Source organism: Heterodontus francisci, chromosome 19 (genome assembly GCF_036365525.1).
Source record: "Heterodontus francisci isolate sHetFra1 chromosome 19, sHetFra1.hap1, whole genome shotgun sequence".
NCBI classification, from domain to species: domain Eukaryota; kingdom Metazoa; phylum Chordata; class Chondrichthyes; order Heterodontiformes; family Heterodontidae; genus Heterodontus; species Heterodontus francisci.
The window spans coordinates 48,162,931-48,181,414 of record NC_090389.1 but is presented as its reverse complement, the minus strand read 5'-3'; the positions used below and the strand labels follow the sequence as shown (position 1 = coordinate 48,181,414).

General features: G+C 41.4%; 1 protein-coding gene across 2 annotated transcripts in view; it reads right to left on the bottom strand.

The window, feature by feature from the left end:
- Positions 1 to 18,484, bottom strand: part of adamts9 (ADAM metallopeptidase with thrombospondin type 1 motif, 9) — a 402,991-nt gene that overhangs the window by 60,943 nt on the left and 323,564 nt on the right. For both annotated transcript variants that reach the window (XM_068051578.1, XM_068051580.1), the window contains exon 30: positions 10,682 to 10,852. In XM_068051578.1, coding sequence (XP_067907679.1) covers positions 10,682 to 10,852 — 171 coding nt within the window. The remainder of the gene's footprint in view (positions 1 to 10,681; positions 10,853 to 18,484) is intronic.

Genomic DNA, 18,484 nt, shown 5'->3' with positions numbered 1-18,484 from the left:
TTAACAGAAGGCCTGTGGACCAAATTCAATTGTCCTTGGGTAGGCAGCGCACACCATACCTCGTTCATGCCTAAAGGTGGGCAGAAATCAATTTAACCATCATTATGTGCATTTTGGATATTTGCCTCAAATGCTATGGTAGCTGAGAGAAATAAAAGGAAGCTTAATTTTTGCAGAACCAAATAACAGATACTGGGGTAAAACTGTTACGTGCTGTGCCTTTCTTTTGGGTATAAAATGAGCACAAAGCAAACCAAATTAGCAATGGTTCAGCCTGCGTCCAATCTGCGCAAGCTTTGGTCCCATTGCCAAATTTGTGGGGCCCATTTTTTAGACTCCCTGCCTGAAAAAGACATCAACTCCTTGAATGATCACCAAACAAAGTCTTTGAAACTTTTGGAGCCATGAGAAGCAGGATTGTTCTTTCATCTTCATCGGAGTCATGACCGACTCCCCTGTAGTCCGCTCCAACCACCATCCCATGCCCCCCCCAGAAATTACCTGAGGGCTGCTTCCCGCAAGGGCAGGTGGCCCAAAATTGGCTTCTCCTGTGGATGAGCTGCTTGTGGAGGTGAAATTTCTATTAATTTCTATTAATTCTCAGGCCTCTTGCTACCCTACTTTGTTTGGGCTCTGAGTTCAAATGCACCCAAATGGTGTCATCAGTAGTAAGGTCTTCATTTAGTGAATAATTACATCAGCACCTAGCTTCCAACACCTGTAACAAATTAGTTAATCAAAACTCATGTAGCCAGGTTAAAATAGAGTCCACAATTTATAACACTGACATTTATTGGGGTTAAAATGTATTTTAATTCATCTAACAGTCACAATAATTTGTATTTGGGCCTTGCAAAGATCCTTTTTAGAGTAATAGGTTATTTTCATTCAATGTTTATTTTGTTTTAGTTACTTACGCAACACTATCTTGGCTGGAGTGCACATTAATAACAAAGATAAAGCTGATGGAAAAGGTGCAAGCCATACTCAATGTATCCATGGGTATCTTTTTAAATTCAAAATGAGCTTTTCTTACTTTGTGAGTAATAAGGTTTAATGTACTATTGTTAAGTGCTTATGGGTAAAAGTTTCACCTATTTTCAATATATCACAATACAACTTATCACAGTTTCTATGTATAAATAGATTAGAGTTCTGTAAAGTGCTAACAAATGTCTGCACAGTCTGTAACGTAAATCAACAATGTGTAACTCTCATTAATGAGCATGCTGTGCTGCTAAACTCTTTATTTTGTACAGCTCTCAATGATGAAAGGAACTCAGTTAAGATAAAAGCTGTGTAGAACTAATCTAGAGTAATTGGTGTGCAGTCAGTGGGGTGCACAAGGGGCCTACAGCTCCCTTAATCCAAACGAGTAAGCAGAAAGGAATTGAGTACATTTTATCAGTCAGCACAAGGGGCCACATTTTCCTCTGATTACAAATAACAGGTTTTTACAAAAATTAATTTGGAGTGGTGCAATAACGTTTGTTAGCTGTAGCTAGCGGATTCATTCCTGTTTATGCTTCTCTACGAATTGCAGCTGTTCAAAATGGGCTTCTGCAAATGAGCAAGAATCACAGATATTTGCTTTTTATATCATGTAACACTTGTGTAGAATTACGTAGAGGTAGTTAAAGGAAATTAAATGCTGAACGCTAGGTGATGGTCGGCATTAGTCAGGCATGGAAGAGTTCTCTGATGCACAGAATGGGCTGGATTTTATAAGCTCGCTGCTGAGATTGGCAGCGAGCTTCAAAAATGGCGGTCTGCCTGTGCATACCGCATGTCGCGGAGCCGCCACAATATTCAGCACGGCAGCTCATTTAAATGGCCAGGGTGGACCTCCCACCCTGCTGGGAGGTGCCATTGCGCAAGCACTGACGCCATTTTTACAGGGCTTTGAGCCCTTCCATTTAATTTAAATTTTTAAAGAGATAGTGATGTAAAAGTTATTCGAAGAAATTAAATAAATGTTTTTACCACCTCTCTCACCCTCCAATTCATTCCTTGCCCTCTTCCCCCCCTAAAAAAATACTGACCTTGTGCACCTGACCTTCCCACCCCAAAGATCACAAACTTTAATCTTTAGCCCTTCCCACCATCCCCTATACCAATCAAGTCACTCTGACGCCGCTCCCCCCCACCGCACTGAAAAAATTACCTGCTCCCCCCTTCCCACCAGTGTCCTGCTTTTGATTCCCAGACAGGTATCCGAAGGCGTGGGAGTGCCGGCCACCAGCAGCAATATCACAGTGGGACAGACGGCGGGAGCAGGAAAGTAATTAATTCATTTATTTGCATTTTTAAAAATATGCAGATTTTGCTCCTGTTACCAAGTGCCGGGCAGGTCACCACGAGGCCTTGCCACCTCCAGCAATATCGGACCGGGCCTTCCTGGCGTCGAGGCCTGTGGCGGGCCTCTGCCGGAGGTATTTTCTGGCCCTCCCCGCCATGACCCCCGACATTGGTGGTGGGGGGGTGGGGGGGCGGCCTGTAAATTCCAGCCCGATGAATGGATTTGCCATTTTCAAGTAACTGCTAGTACAGCAGGAGGCAAGGATGATCCAGGAGTACAGGGAGTAAAGAATAAACTATACAGGTAGGAGATCCAGCCTTTCCATCACTGGCACACTGTGGCTATAGTATGTACGATCTATAATGTGCACTGCAACGGCTCATCAAGGTTATTTACTAACAGTTCCCTCCCCACCATCAAGAACAACAAGAGCAGTAATGTTGTCAGAAAGCCATCACCTCCAAGTTCCCTTCCAAGTCACCATCCTGACTTGGACATTACTTCTTCATTGGATCGATATCCTGGAACTCCCTACCTAACACCATTGTCGGAGTAGCATCACCTCAAGGACAGGAGTGGTTCAAGAAGGCCGAGCAGTACCTCATCAGGGCAACAAGTGATGGGAAAAATATTTGGCCTTGTTGGTGTCACTCACATCCAGAGAACAAATGAACAGAATAGGGTGAGCTTAAAAAGAATATTAATGCAGTTGGATAGAAAGGAAAAACATAACTGACAAACCAACAAAACTAAGAGAGGATAGCAAATTAGCTAAAAAAAAAAAGAGTGTATGGATAATGGGTAGTAATTCAGATCAGAGGAAGGCAGAAAATGATGTTCCACAAGGATCAGTGCTATAATCACTGTTACTCATAATTGACATAATTGGTTTGGGCTTAGTAATCCAATATTAAAATTTGCAGATGATACCTAACTATAGCTAACACTGAGGAAGAATGCAACATAACATAAGAAGACATTAGAAAACTTGCAGACTGGGCAGTTAATTGGCAAACTAACATTAACATAGATAAACGTGAGATGGTAGGAAAAACAGAAACATCACGTATGCTTTAGAAAGTAAGAAACTGAATCGGGCAGAAGATTTGCAGGTGAACAAATCACTAGGAGCAACCCATAGGTCAGCAAGGCAATTAAAAATGCTAACAAACCACTGACTTTTATTTCTAGGGGTACAGAATTCAAAAGTAGTGAAGTTATGTTGAACTTGTATGGGTCCCTGATCAGGCTACACTTAAGAGTACTGCGCACAGTTTTATTCTCTATACTATAAAAAGGACATAGGAGTACTGGAGCAAGCACAAAAACGATTTACAAGGGTGGTACCAGAATTGAATAATTTCAGGTATGGGGAAAGATTGGACAGGTTGGGGCTTTTGGTTTCAGAAAAGAGCAGATGTAGAGGTGAGCTGATAGAGGTCATTAAAATTATGAATGGGTTGGAAAAAGTAGAAGTGGAGATAGTGGGCTGAATTTTACAATCGCGCCACCACAACTGGTGGCGGGTGAAAACGGGCCGCACGTCGTGGATCGCGGTGGCTCATTTAAATATGTGGGGTGGGCCACCCCTGATCATGTGGAGGGGCAGGCTGTCCATCCCCTGCAATGGCGCAGCTGCCTGTGTGCAGGTGCTGATGCTCTTTTTTAAAGGGCTTTGAGCCCGACCATTAAATTTAAATATTTAAAGATGCAGTTAAAAAAATTAAATACATTTATTTTGCCCCTCTCCCATCCTCCCAATAATCATAAAATTACTTACTTTCCCTCTCCCCCAGCCCAAAACCTTGCCCACCTGATCATCCCCTCCACAAAGTGCATAATCTTTAACCTAAACCCTTCCCACCATCCCCTACACCAATAATGTTACTTTGACCCCATTCCACCCCCCCACTCCCCACCACACTGCGAAACTTACCTCCTCCCCCCTACCCACAAATGTTCCGTTCCGTTTCTCCGGACGGGGATCCGAAGACGTGGGAGTTCTGGCCAGCGGCACGAAGATTGCAGCGGGATTGAAGGCCGCAGCATAAGTATAATTCATTCAGTAATTTTAATTTATTTAAATGGGGGTCCCATCGCCAAGCGGCTGGGGGGCTGCCACAAGGCCTCGCTGGTGCTGGCAAATTCAAGCCTGGCCCTCCCTGTGTCAGGGTGTGTGACGGCCCTCTCCTGGAGGCATTTTCCGTCACCCTCCCCCCCTGCCACGAACCCCACGTTGGATGGGGGGGGTGGGGGGGGATCTGTAAAATTCAGCCCGATGTTTCCAATCTGGGAGAATCCAAAACGAGTGGGAATAAATACTAGATAGTTATTAACAAAATCCAATAGGAAAATAAGGAGATATTTCTTTATTTGGAGAATGGTGTGAATGTGGATCTTTTGATCACAGGAAGTGGGTGAGGCATACAGCTTAGGTGCTTTCAAAAGGAAACTAGATGGTACATGAGAGAAAAAGGAAAAGAAAGAAATGCTGGAAGACTGAGATTAGGTAGATAGAATGAGACTTGTGTGGAGTATAAACACTAACGCAGACTAGGTGGATTGAGTGGCCTGTTTCTGTGCTGTATATTCTATGCAATTTTATGTAATCATCCATCTGGACTTGACAGTGATGCAGCTTAGGTCCCAAGGCAGCTGTAACTGACGAATGAAAATTTGGTCAGGTTTACCTGCACGGACAGTCTAGCATCTGTGTTACTCATGGCAGTGAACATCTCCAATCACTGAATTTTTGTACCATTGGGTCCTGCTGGGATCAAAGAAGCAGTCTTTTTCCATGCATGGCTTTATCAAGGTTTGTTCTCAACTTTGGTGTCATATTTGACCCTGTGATGAGCTTCCACCCACATATATGCGACAGCACTAAGACCAGCTATTTCCATCTCCGTAATATTGCCTGGCTCCTCTCCTGCCTCAGCTCATGCACTACTAAAATGCTCATTCATGCCTTTGTTACTTCTAGACGCAGTGGTTAGCACTGCAGCCTCACAGCTCCAGCGACCCAGGTTCAGTTCTGGGTACTGCCTGTCCAGAGTTTGCAAGTTCTCCCAGTGACCACATGGGTTTCTGCTGGGTGCTCCAGTTTCCTCCCACAGCCAAAGACTTGGAGGTTGATAGGTAAATTGGCCATTGTAAATTTCCCCTAGTGTAGGTAGGTGGTAGGCAAATGGTGGGGATGTGGTAGGCAATATGGGATTAATGTAGGATTAGTATAAATGGGTGGTTGTTGGTCGGCACAGACTCGGTGGGCTGAAGGGACTGTTTCAGTGCTGTATCTCTCTATGACTCTAGACTTGACTATACCAATGCACCCCTAGCTGGCCTTCCACATTCTACCCTCCGTAAACTTGAGGTCATCCAAAACTCTGGTGCCTGTGTCCTAACTCATCAAGTCCTGTTCACCCATGACCCCTATGCTCGCTAACTGACATTGGCTCCCAGTCAAGCAATGCCTCAATTTTAAAATCCTCATACTTGTCTTCAAATCCCTCCATGGCCTTGCCCCTCCCTATCTCTGTAATCTCCTCCAGTCCCACAACCCTCCAAGATATCTGCGTTCCTCTAATTCCGGCCTCTTGAGCATCCCTGATTTTAATCGCTCCATCATTAGTGGCTGTGCCTTCAGCTGTAAGGCCCTACGCACTGGAATTCCCTCCATAAACCTCTCTGTCTCTCTACCTCTCTTTCCTCCTTTAAGATGCTCCTTAAAACCTACCTCTTTGATCAAGCTTTTGGTCATCTGACCTAAAATCTCCATATATGACATGCTGTCAAATTTTGCTTTATTGTGTTTCTGTGCAGTGCTTAGGGACATTTTATTATGTTAAAGGCACCACATAAATACAATTTATTGTCGTAACTGAAGCCCTGTTCCACCATGCACCACTTATTTATACTTAAGTAGCAACTATCCAGAGCAACAGCAGCAAAGTCAGTTATAAAATGTTCTTAAATTGTTGAATTCTCCAAAGTATATGGAATCATTTATTGTTCTTGTATCGCCATTCCTATGGCTCAATATCTACATAAGGACTATTCTTTCATTAATGTGTAATTGCTATGCAAAAAAAGCAAATTTTGCTTTCTAGGGACTGCCATAATGCCTCAATATTAAGGAGATAAAATAACAAAGCTGTATGAAGTAAAAAGAGGGATGAATGGCCAGCTGTTTGAATGTATGGACTATTTAAGCAAGACATATATATTACATATATTATATACAAGCAGCTGTCCTGTGACATTGCAGTCATGAAGGTTGGGGGGTGGGGGGGGGAGGGGGGGGGGGGGGTGGGGGCAGCCAATCCGCTACTGACCGTTTTCCACCAGCGCCAAAAGTGAAAATATACGTCAGTGTTCTAGGTGATAATTAATGGTCTGACTTGAATAAAAGGGCAAAGATGATAATTGAGGATGACCATGAATAAACATAAGCTGCCATGGATATACAAAATGACTGATGCCAAAGTAAGTTACAGGTGTCAGATGAGTTTGCTTGAATGTTTTCATATACTTAAGCCAAATTGATCAAATAACTTGCTATGCCACACAAAAGAAGTAATAATGATGGTTCAGAACTGGTACAGCAGGCCAAAAAGAATCACCTGTAAGGATGCAGCTGAGAAGGATTGAATTCTGATTCTAATTATTGACAATACATCTGACAATTAGAATTAACTCAGTTCTCAGACATTCATTTTGAACTTATATAAGCTTCTTTAATGTAAAAAATGTCCAAAGGTATTTCAAAAATAAGAATATGAAAATCAATCCCATGCCAGGAGAAAGTTTAGAAGGGATAATTGAAGGCATGTTCAAAGAGATGTGTTGAAGTAAAGTTTTTAACGGAACTGAGTAATGTCAAGAGATTAGGGATGGAATTCCAGAATGTAGGATCCAGGTGACTGAAGACTGTGCCATCAATGTTGGGGATGAAGGGGGATGCACAACAAGTTAGAGTCATAGGAGTAGAATGTTTCAAAGGGAATATAAAGCTGGAGGAGAGAGAAGGTGGGGTAAAGTTATTGAAGGATTTAAAGATAAGAAAGGGCTCTTAATGTAACATGTTGTGGGACTGATGCTTTCGAAAAGACTTTACAAATGGATTCAAATGAGTAAGATATTAAAACTATCCTACAGCCCAAAATTCACAAAAAATCTCTTCATTCAATGCATAATTCTCCTCCTTACAGAAAAAGGCAATACACAACAGAATCAGAACACACTGGTGATTAGATAGCAGTTGGTATGGTAGTTCTCCTCCTACTGCCCCAGACATTACTGATCCTCCTCTGCTGTTGCTAATCCAATATATTCAGAAAACTGAAAATAGTTAGTGAAATCACACTTTATGTAGACTGAAAAAGTGTCACTGATTGCAATTTTGTGATGTTGCAGGCTAGAAGGCAAAGATCAAAAAATGTACACATTCACCTTTAGTTGGTACTTAACAAACTGAAAGAAAACTGTTAATGACAGGTCAGTGTGTTATCATGCACTGAAGAAGAATAATCCCTGGATAAATTATAGGACTGTGGAAAATATTATAGAACTATTATTCTACTAATGCAGAAAATGACTATACATTAATACCTTACTGTCAAGGTGTCTAATCATTGCTGCATACTGCAATAAAGAACTACTTTGCAGAATCATGAACCTTTTGGTAAAAATATGCACAAAAGTCATATGAATTGTACAATTACAACCCAAGATGGTATGTTCATACCAAATAAATGTAAAGTATGCAAAAATTAGAAAATGCCATTCAATGTTGTGAATTTATCGAATTAATATCAATTTGGAAAGGAAAGCAACAACAACTTGCATCTCTATAGCTCCTTTAACATTGTAAAATGTTCTAACATTTCATTAGCGCCTTATCAAGCAAAATTTGACACCAAGCTACGTAAGGCAATATTAGGGCTGAAGACCAAAAGCTTTGTCAAAGGGGTAGGTTGTATGGAGAATCTTAAAGGAGGAAAATGATGTAGAGAGGAGGAGAGGTTTAGGGAGGGAATTCGAGAGCTTAGGGCCTAGGCAACTGAAGGTGCGGCCGCCATTGGTGGAGTGATTTAAATGGGGATTAAAAAGGCCAGAATTGGAGCAGCACTGATATCTCAGAGGGTTGTCTGGTTGGAGGAGGTTACAGAGATAGGGAGGGGCAATGTCATGGAGGAATTTGAAAACAAGGATGAGAATTTTAAAATTGAGGAATTGCTCAATCAGGAGCCAATGTAGGTCAGAGTGCACAGAAATGATGAGTGAATGGGGCTTGGTGAGTCTTAGGATATGGGCAGCAGAGTTATGGATGAGCTCAAATTTATGGAGGATGGAAGATAGCCAGTAATGCATGAGAGTATTAAAGTCTAGAGTTAACAAAGGCATGGATGAGAGTTTCATCAGCAGATGAGCTGAGGCAGGGGAAGAGTTGGGTGATGTTACAGAGGTGGAAGTAGGTGGTCTTAGTGATGGCAGGGATATATGGTCGGAGGGTCATCACGGGGTCAAATATGACACCAAAGTTGTGAACAGTCCGGTTCACTCTCAGACAGTTCCAGGGAGAGGGATGGAGTCGGTGGCTAGGTAACTGAGTTTGTGGTGGGGAACTGAAGCCAATGGCTTCGGTCTTCACAATATTTAGTTGGAGGAAATTTCTGCTCATCCAGTGCAGAATAGAGACAGTAGAGGGGTTGAGAGAGGTGGTTCTGAGATAGGGCTGGGTGTTGTCAGTCCATGGTACCTGACATGTTTTCACGCACTTTAATCTTTTGCTTTCCATCTGGATATGCTTTTCTTCCGGACAGCGGGGTAATTTAATGCAGGATTTTATTTTATAACAAAGGAATATTGTTTTCATAAATGTCATTCTTTTATGTTGACATGTTCTTTTTTATTTAAATGCTTGTTTGTCTACTGGAACTTAGAGAAAAAAGATGAACTATTAATAAGGAATTTAATTTTATGATTTTGTTCAAAATACAAAAAAGTTGAGACAGATTAGAATGAAACAATCTTTCTAACTTTTGTAAAAAGGATTTCTACAATATTTTTGCTTGTAACTTTTTTCATTATCCCTTAAAACCCGAGGTTCAATCAGTTGCTGTTGTTCTTTAAGAAACTGTAAGTATGGTCAAATTAAAAACAGACTGAGGATCACACTATATGTCAAGCTACTCTGACCTTGATGCCATTTTCTAAAATTTTTAAAGCACAGCACCATACATCATTTTCTTACAGATTAAGCATGAATCAGCAGGAAAATTCTTCTGCTGTGGTCCAAGTGGAGCTTGGTGCTCTTTTTATTCTCCAAAAGCATTGGCTGTATATAAAATGGGCATTTCATGATTTTTTGACTTAACCACTTTACAGTTAATAGTCTTTAGATATGAATGTGATTTCTTCAAACAAATGGGGCATAAATACAACAATTCAGCTAAGAATGTTGCCATATGCACATTGCACATCTGCAGTAGATTAGTACAAATTTCCAGCAAAAAACAGATTAATTTGTGGCCATGGCTGTTTTAAGACTTTTCTTGGAAATATGCCTGTGAAATGTTATAAATGTTCAGAGCATGGATGAATTTGCTTGCAGCCTGGAATTCTTTAACAAAGCAATGTGACACATTTAGCATAGCCTACCACAATGTGCTCTTTAATTGATTCCAGGTGCTGGAAGTGAAAAGAGACTGAGGGGACAGAATGGGGGAGATAAAAGCTTATCCAAAAAATAAACACAAAAATTAGCTTGTAACCATATAATGGACTTTAGATTGTTTTGTGACCTACTTTGAATTGGATTGCAATTTTTTATGTAGTGTTAAAAAACAATAAATGCAAATAACATTCTCAAATAACCTTCACAACGTAATATATTTATCTAATAACTTGGTCTTATTTAAGTTTCTTCATCACTGTGTAACAATTACGCCAGTAAGTTGTACAGTTTGAAATCTTGAAAATAAATCTGTTTGCACTAAATAGATAAATGTAAGGAATCTGGTATTTTATATTTTGAAGGTATCATGATATCATTATAGGACTGTAGTATGCATAAATATTAGGTTGAATTAATCTTTTAAGCTGAAAAATACATAAGTCTTTGTTCCTTCAGTTAAATGACCTTTAAAGTGATATAGAATTGGATTTATCCTATGTTCTATGTGGCAGAGGTTTTCTTTCCTCTAATTTTTCCACTCCTTGGCCATATGTCAAACATCCTCCTAACCACATGAAGCCAGCCATCTGATCCTAGTTTACAAATCACACCTCAAAGTAAGATTGGTGCATGCCAGGACGAATGCCTTTCTCTTGTTTATTCTGAACAATGCTTTTGCTGTCTGCTGCAGCTGTTGTACTTACTTTTTCCCATTCTTCTACATGCCAGCTGTAACGCAAACATTCTCCAGTTTGACAGTGTTGAACTGAGGCTGGTTTTGTAGATTGACTGCAGTGTGAATCTTCAATGCTCTGGTTTGCGATCTGGCAGAAGACTTGTCGTTGCTGAATTCCACTTCCACATAAGGCTGTGCACTGCAGAATTTGTAAAGGTAAGTGTCAGTATGAAACCTATTGTACTTGGTGCAAGTTTAATTTAAGCTTTCTGTAATTAATTAATTGTCTATTATGTACTTCCATAAATTAAAATTTTTGTTGCTGATTCTTCACTGTATTAATATAGTACATCTGATCAACTGCAGCATACTTTATTACTATTCTCACTATAATATTAGAACGTGACACTAGCATCTGGAAGACAGACTAATAAGAAAATTCAAGCACTATTTACAAGTGTAAATAACATTATGTAAATGCCTGACTATAATTTATATCATCGTTACATTTTATCTTGTTACGATAAGAATGTCTAAATAATGAAGTATAGTATCTCATTTTATGCACAAGTATTTAATGTAGCATTATCATTTGCATTTATGAAGTCTATTTTTAAAAGAAATAAGTTAGCCATTTGCCCTTTTTCGGAACTCTCAGCTTATGCACAATGAATAAAACTCAATTTGTTAAAATCAGCAAAGCAAACGTCTGTGACGTTAGCCATGTACTTCAAAATGAATTAAACTTACAAACACTAGAATAACTTACATCAATAGTTTAAGAGCACTTACTTAAATTACATCAGCAACTTGCAATCACTGCTGTCATTTATATCAGTCAGGAATCTGGGAACTCTGCCCAGTGCTGGGGGAGGGTAAAAACACTTTTGGTCTTTTTCCCATGGCAGCAAAAATATTTCTGAAGTAAGTCTTTTAAGCTACATAAACCATATCTAGTCTGTAACCTTTATTAAACAATGAAAATGATTTCAAGTTATTCTAAAAGTTACAAGTAGAACACATTGGGCTGGATTTTAACAAGACTGCAATGTCGTGATCCGTGGCCTGGGGTGGGGGTGGGGTGGGGTGGGGTGGGGGGGGGTTCCTGAAGATGGCCCCGGATGAGGCCCACCATGGACTTCGACGCTGGGTGACCAGTCCACAATTATATGTGTCCACAAAATAGGTAAATCAATAAAATTAATAAATTTAAATACACTTTCCTCCAATATTGAGGGAGTGCGGCGGCCAGCACTTCTGCACCTTCAGATCCCCGTCCGGGGAAACGCAGCACTGCACTGGTGGGAGGGGGGGAGTGGGTAGGTTTGTCAGTGTGGGGGGTGGGGGAACAGGGTCAAATAAACATAATGGGTGTAGGGGTGATGGGAAGGGTTGAACCTTAAACTTTGTGCAGTTTTTGGGGGGCAAAGCCACATTTAAAAGGTAAGTGTTTTGGAGGGGGAAGGTTATTGTAATTGTTATGGGGGGTGGGAAAGGGGCATAAAAAATTTATTCATTTAATTTTGGGGGATCTTTCTTTCAAAACTTAAGTACGCCGGAAGGGCTGGCTGCCCTTTAAAAATGGCGCTAGCGCCTGTGCACAGGCAGCTGACACTATTTCTGGGGATGGAGCCTGCTCCCTCCACGTAATTGGGGGAGGGGGGGAGGCGGGGGGAGCCGCCCCGGCCTCTTTGGCGTGCGGCCCGCCCATTTTTTGAGCTCATCGCCGAGGTCGACGGGGGCTCTTAAAATCCAGTCCATTATGTTTTCTGATTTGGTTAAAAATTGTGAGATGCTCCATTGTCTTTGCTTATCAAAGTACTAGCGACATTTTAAATTTAATGGTAGATTAGGTTTATCAGTAACTTTACCTTGAAACTATAGAAACTGCACATCTGAAAACACTACACTTGTCTATGTCAAAAGTGAGAGTAGCATGGGTTCCTTTAGAAAGGTTAAAACAGGATGTTTAAAAAGTGTAAATAGTAAATGGTACTGATTTCCTCCAAACTGTACTTAAAACAGAAAGATCGTTTAATTTCAAGTTATATTTTCCTTTTTCTCAAAACATACTTATGTTCCATTGTAATTTGCAACCTGTTAACAAAATCATGAGAATTTTGAAATATGCATTTCCTGAGAATACATTTTCATTAGCGGTGAAGAAAAAATAGCAATCACTTTGAATCTCCAATAAGATCCAGTTTCCACGTTGGAATATTTATTGATCCAACTACGGGTGCTGCGTATTTGGGGAAATTAATTGAATGACATTTGAGAAAATTTCAGTTTATCTTCAAGACCTTCCATAAGCTCAACCCCATGCAATTCATTTTACTTGGGGTGATGGGGATGAGGGTCATGATCCATACATTCACATAACGGTGGGAGATGCTGGGTCAATTGAAATTTTCAAAACTGAGATTAATGGATCTTTTTGTAGGCAAGGTTGTCAAAGAATATGGAACAAAGGTATGTAATTGGAGTTGAGGTACAAATCAGTCATCAAATTGAATGGCAGAACAGCCTTGAAGGGCTGAATGGCTTACTCCAGTTCTTGTGTTCCACCAAACCAGTAAACAAATATATATATACCTTGCTTTGAGGGTGCAGATGCTGTGCCAAGATAATGCTAATATATGTTCAGGCGCCACAGGGAATGTTGATACATTCAGAACAGATGTTAATATCTAAGGTTAAATTGTTCAAGTTCATGCCAGTGGAAAGATACCTCACCCATTAGCAGCGCATAGCTAAAATTTGTGGTCAACCTGCCTGTGATTTTCTGATATGTGCACCTTGTTCCATGTCAACGTATGTGCGTAGGCAAAAACAAGGAAGTGAAATATTTCAGTGTGCTGGTTATCGTAGAAGCTGCATCAGGAAAAGTGCAAAATTTCAAGTGATCTAATTTCAAGAGAAGTGAACAAGGAAATAAGAGGGGCAAAGAAACAATACAAGAATAGATTAGTGACTAACATAAAAGGTTTACTTTCATGTTGCATGAAATAAAATTTAAAAATAAATAAAATAAAAATAAAAAACTAAAAAACTGATTTTGAAAACTGGTAGTTTATTAAGTCCATAATACTATATTGTAAAGAAAATGTTGCACTGCTCCATTAAAATACATAATGCCCCTAATTTCCTAAATCTCATGCAGAAATTACACCAAAATTTACAATGGTTTCTGCACACTCTTGCCAATGTGAACATATGGCAACATTTCCTGCAGAGCTTATTTGCTTATGCTGGAACATAGAAACCAGTGTAAAACAAGTGCAAATACTGCGCCACTTCTGGGGATAATGGGGATAATGACTGGTGGGCGGATATCTTCTGTTATGGCCCCTCACATGCAGGGCCTTTTGCCTCTGCTGTTACTCTTCACTTCCATTATTATAATAAAAGCAGCATTGCCGGTCAACAAAGTAATTAAAAATGCTAACAACGCACTGGGATTTGTTTCTAGTAATTTGGAATTCAAAAGTAGTGAAGTTTTCTTAAAGTTGTGTAGGACGCTGGTCAAACCATACTTAGAGTACTGTGTAAATTTCTGGTCTCCATACTATAAAAAGAACATAGAAGAACTGGAGAAGGTCAAAAAAGATTTACAAGGATGGTACAGTTATTGGAAAAGATTAAGCAGGTTGTGGCTTTCTACTTTAAAAAAGAGGCTTAGAGATAGAGGTGATAGACCTGATAAAGGTCTTTAAATTAATAAAGCGGTTGGACAGGATAAATGTGAAGAGAATGTTTCCACTTGTGGGGGAATCCAAAACTAGGGGCCATAAATACAAGATTACACTATTAAATCCAATAGTGAAATAAGGAGAAATTTCTTTTGGTGAATTTTCACTGACAGTACTTTGGTTAAGATTGCATTAACAATGGCGAGCTACTAAAATGGCGGTCTGCCCACACAGACCTCACGTCACGGCGGCTCATTTATATGGCCAGGGTGGACCTCCCCACACCCCCGATAACGTGGAGGAGGTGGGCTGTCCATCCCCGGCAATGGTGTCAGGCACCACTGCACAGGCAACAACGCCATTTTTAAAGGTCTTAGAGCTCTATATTGCCATTTAAAATTTGAAAGGACATTTGTTGTAAACAATTAAATAACTTGATCCCAACCCTCTCCCAACCCCTCCCCCCCAATAACCATAGAATTAAGTACCTGCCCTCTCCCCCACAAAACAATTATCTGGTACACCTGACCTTCTCCCCCCACCCCACCCCAAAGTTCACGAACTTTAATCTTCATCCCTTCCCACCATCCACTACACCAATCAAATCACTAAGAGACTGCTCCCCCCCCACTCCTACATAGAGAAACCTACCTGTTGCCCCCTCCCCACCAGTTCTACGCGTTGGGTCTCCGAATGGAGATCTCAAGGCACGGGAGTGCCGGCCACTGGCACTGATATCAGAGTGGAATGGATGGTGGGAGCGGGTGAATACTCAATTCATTAATTTATGTTTATTTAAATATTTAGATTTGGCTCCTGTCGCCGAGCGGTGGGGGGCGGGGGGCGGCCGCCACGAGGCCTCACCGCCACCAGCAATACAGGGCTGGGCGTTCCCGATGTCGAGGCCCGTGGCGGGCCTATGCAGGAGGCATTTTCTGGCAGCACCCCCCTGCCACAACCCCCGACGTCGGGGGGGGGGGGGGGAGGGGAGGGGGGGCTGTAAAATCCAGCCCATAGTGCTTTTAATACAATAAAACTCCCAATGCGCTTCACAGGAGCACTATAAAATAAAACTTAAGACCACATCGCACATGAGGAGATATAAGGGCAGATGACCAAAAGATTGCTCAGATAGTTTTTTAGGAGTGGAGGGTCTTAAAGGAGGAAAGAGAAGTCGAGACGGAGAGTTTTAGAGAGGGAATTCCAGAGCTTAGGGCCTTGGCAGCTGAAGGCATAGTCATCAATGGTAGAGCGAATAAATTCCAGGATGTTCAACAAGCCAGAATTAGAGCAGAACAGATATTTGGAAGGTTGGGGGCTGGAGGAGATTACAGAGGAAGGGAAGGGCCAGGCTGCAGAGGGATTTGAAAACAAGGATAAAAATTTCAGAAAAATTAAACATAACATTGCAATGAAAATAGCTACAATCTCCATAAACTTCAGTTATGCTGTTATCAGATGACTTCAGACCTTTCTGTGTCTAAATCTTTGGCAGTATATATACACTGTCATGCAGGCCCCCACCTGCCAAGAATGAGACACATTAGTCTCACCACATGGACATTAAATTTCAAATTGTTGCCGGGAAGAAGAGAAGGCCTGTGACCAGGGGTTGCCAGGCCCCTGGCTGGAAAGACATTTTTGTATATTAACTGCTTGGAATAAAGGAGATATCTCCTGCTCCAATACAATCCACAAACAAACATGGTCAAACCAGTTAGTCATATGACTAACCTGCTTGGCAGTCTGTTTTTTTTTCCTGAATTGTACCGTCTGAACTGAGCGCCTGCAGAAAGGAGAATGCTCCTGGACTGAAGCAGACCTCCTCTCCTGCCTGTCTGCTCCCATCTCTTTCTCACGGAACTCCAAAACCCACTGAAAACACATATTGCCTCAAACTGAGCACGACTGAGTCAGCCATGACATTCCGGTCATGACTCTCGGTGCATTCTCCAGAGGAACCCTCTCTCTCATCAGTACTCAGAACTGAATACCGGTTAGAAAGTGCGATGTCCTCTGGGGACTCCTGCACTACCTGCCCTGATTTCTTTGTCTGTCCGGCAGCCACCCAGTCACCCCTCGACTGTGCTCACCGAGGCACCAGCTTGACTACCTCTTGAAACGTGCCATCCATGTAGTCCTCCACCTTGCAGATGCACCACAGTGACTCCAGCCACTGTTCAAGCTCCGAAACCTGAAGCTCAAGCTTCTGCAACCGGAGACAACTTTCTGCAGACATGTTCGCCAAGGTCACATGGCACTTCCAAGACTTCTCACATTGCACAGGAGGTACATTCCGCTTGGCCAAGCTGCCCTGCCATTATTTACTTTTACAATGACAAAAAAAACTTAGGCATCAACCGAATTAGAGTTTAAGTTTAATAAATTTCAACTTTTCTTCCTTAAACCTAAGAAAGCCTGTTTGTGCTGGTTTCTTTGCCTTATAATTGGGAAGCGGTGAACAAGGATTCACCAAGGGGGAGTTAAAAACACAGTGTGTTTAAAAATAAAACCCTGTTACAGTAAGACCAGGTGAAGGCCGAAAGGGAATCCTAGACCTCTTTCTCACCTGGTCATAACAACACCAACACATTATTTGTGTAAATCCAGGAAACCTGCATGAGCGGGTCACTTGCATGGGGGACGGAGCTATGTAAATAACAGAGAGAATTTGGTGGGTGTATCTTGGAAGGGGCGCAAACAAGCAAGGAAATTTGTGCGTTGCGATATATCAGCCTAAAACTGGCCTAAATCAGTTACTTGCAAATATACTGAGAAAAAAAAACACCACTCCTAATCTGTAGTTAAGCTGTTACTTTCCAGCAACTCCCTGGCGAATGAAACATATGTGGAAGTTTAGAGTGAAAACCAACCAGTGATATTCTTAACACTGTGTTAACAACTCCTAAAATGCTGCTACAATACAATCCACAATGCACACTTTTATAAGTTCATTGTGATTGCAAAAAAAAACATGTTCATTCTTAAATGAATATATAAAGAGGTTCATTATATCAGGGTTGATGTTAACCATCCCACAATGGGGGAGGGAAGCATCAGGGTGTTAAAAATGAAAAATCAGAGAACGTGTCCTCAACTCGCCATTTTCATGTTGGCAGGTTGCGTGACGTGCGTGTCCTATCTTTGATAGGCAGAAACATTCATCATATTTAAATTGGGATCCCACAGTGCACTTGGAAGACTGATTCAAATTTAACAGCTGCTGGCTTTCTCTGGCCTCGGGAAATCTGGCAACTAAACGGATACAGACACAGCTGGCTGCAGCAGGTTTGTGAATTGTAGAGCACTCCATTCCGTGTGGGCCAGGAGGAGCACCAGTACTTTCACTGACCTCTCAAGCAAACTTTTGTGCTTCCTTTTGCTGAGTGCAGCTTCTCCTCACTGCCGCGATCATTGATCTCTCCCCATTACCCCAATCCCAGTTGTTTAGCCTCTTGCTCTATGATCGGCTGCCCCTCCGACATCCCTCCCCTTCCCCCCTCCCACCCAACCCCATCAAGCCCCAATCTCTCCCAATTGCTGGAGTCCGTTCCCAAGAGTTCCCTGCTGCAGCCTCCTGCTGCTGGTGCTGGCAGCTGGCCAGTCTGCCAATTTGATTGGCTGCTGCACGGGAAATGGAAGGAAAAAGTGATAATTAGGTTGTACTTTTAAATTCGGCAGGACTAAGATTTCCAGGCTTCCCTCCCCACATTGCGCTCCCCCACTCCCTATAACTATAGGGCCACTGAGTCGAATTACATGTAACTGAATGAAATCCAGTGGTAGTGATACAAGAAGTCCCCACTGAACATATTTATGAGCTTTTCGATGTTACTGTACCACAATATGAATTCTGCCTAAGACCCAGCAGTGCAAAGTGAGAGATAAATTACATTTTAACAGGCTTTTGTTGCTAGTACTAAACAAGCCATGAATCAGATAAAGTTTTCAGACTGTACAATATGAATACAGTAAAAACTGTCCCAAGGTTAATTGGTATGCCATTATCCAAAATATAAAAATGTATATGCTTAACTCCATTATTGTTGTATTGTGTAACTACCAGATGGTAGAAGGCAAACTAGATGGATCATGGTCTTTCCTGTTTAGCAAATCCTATATATCCAGTGAACTTGAAA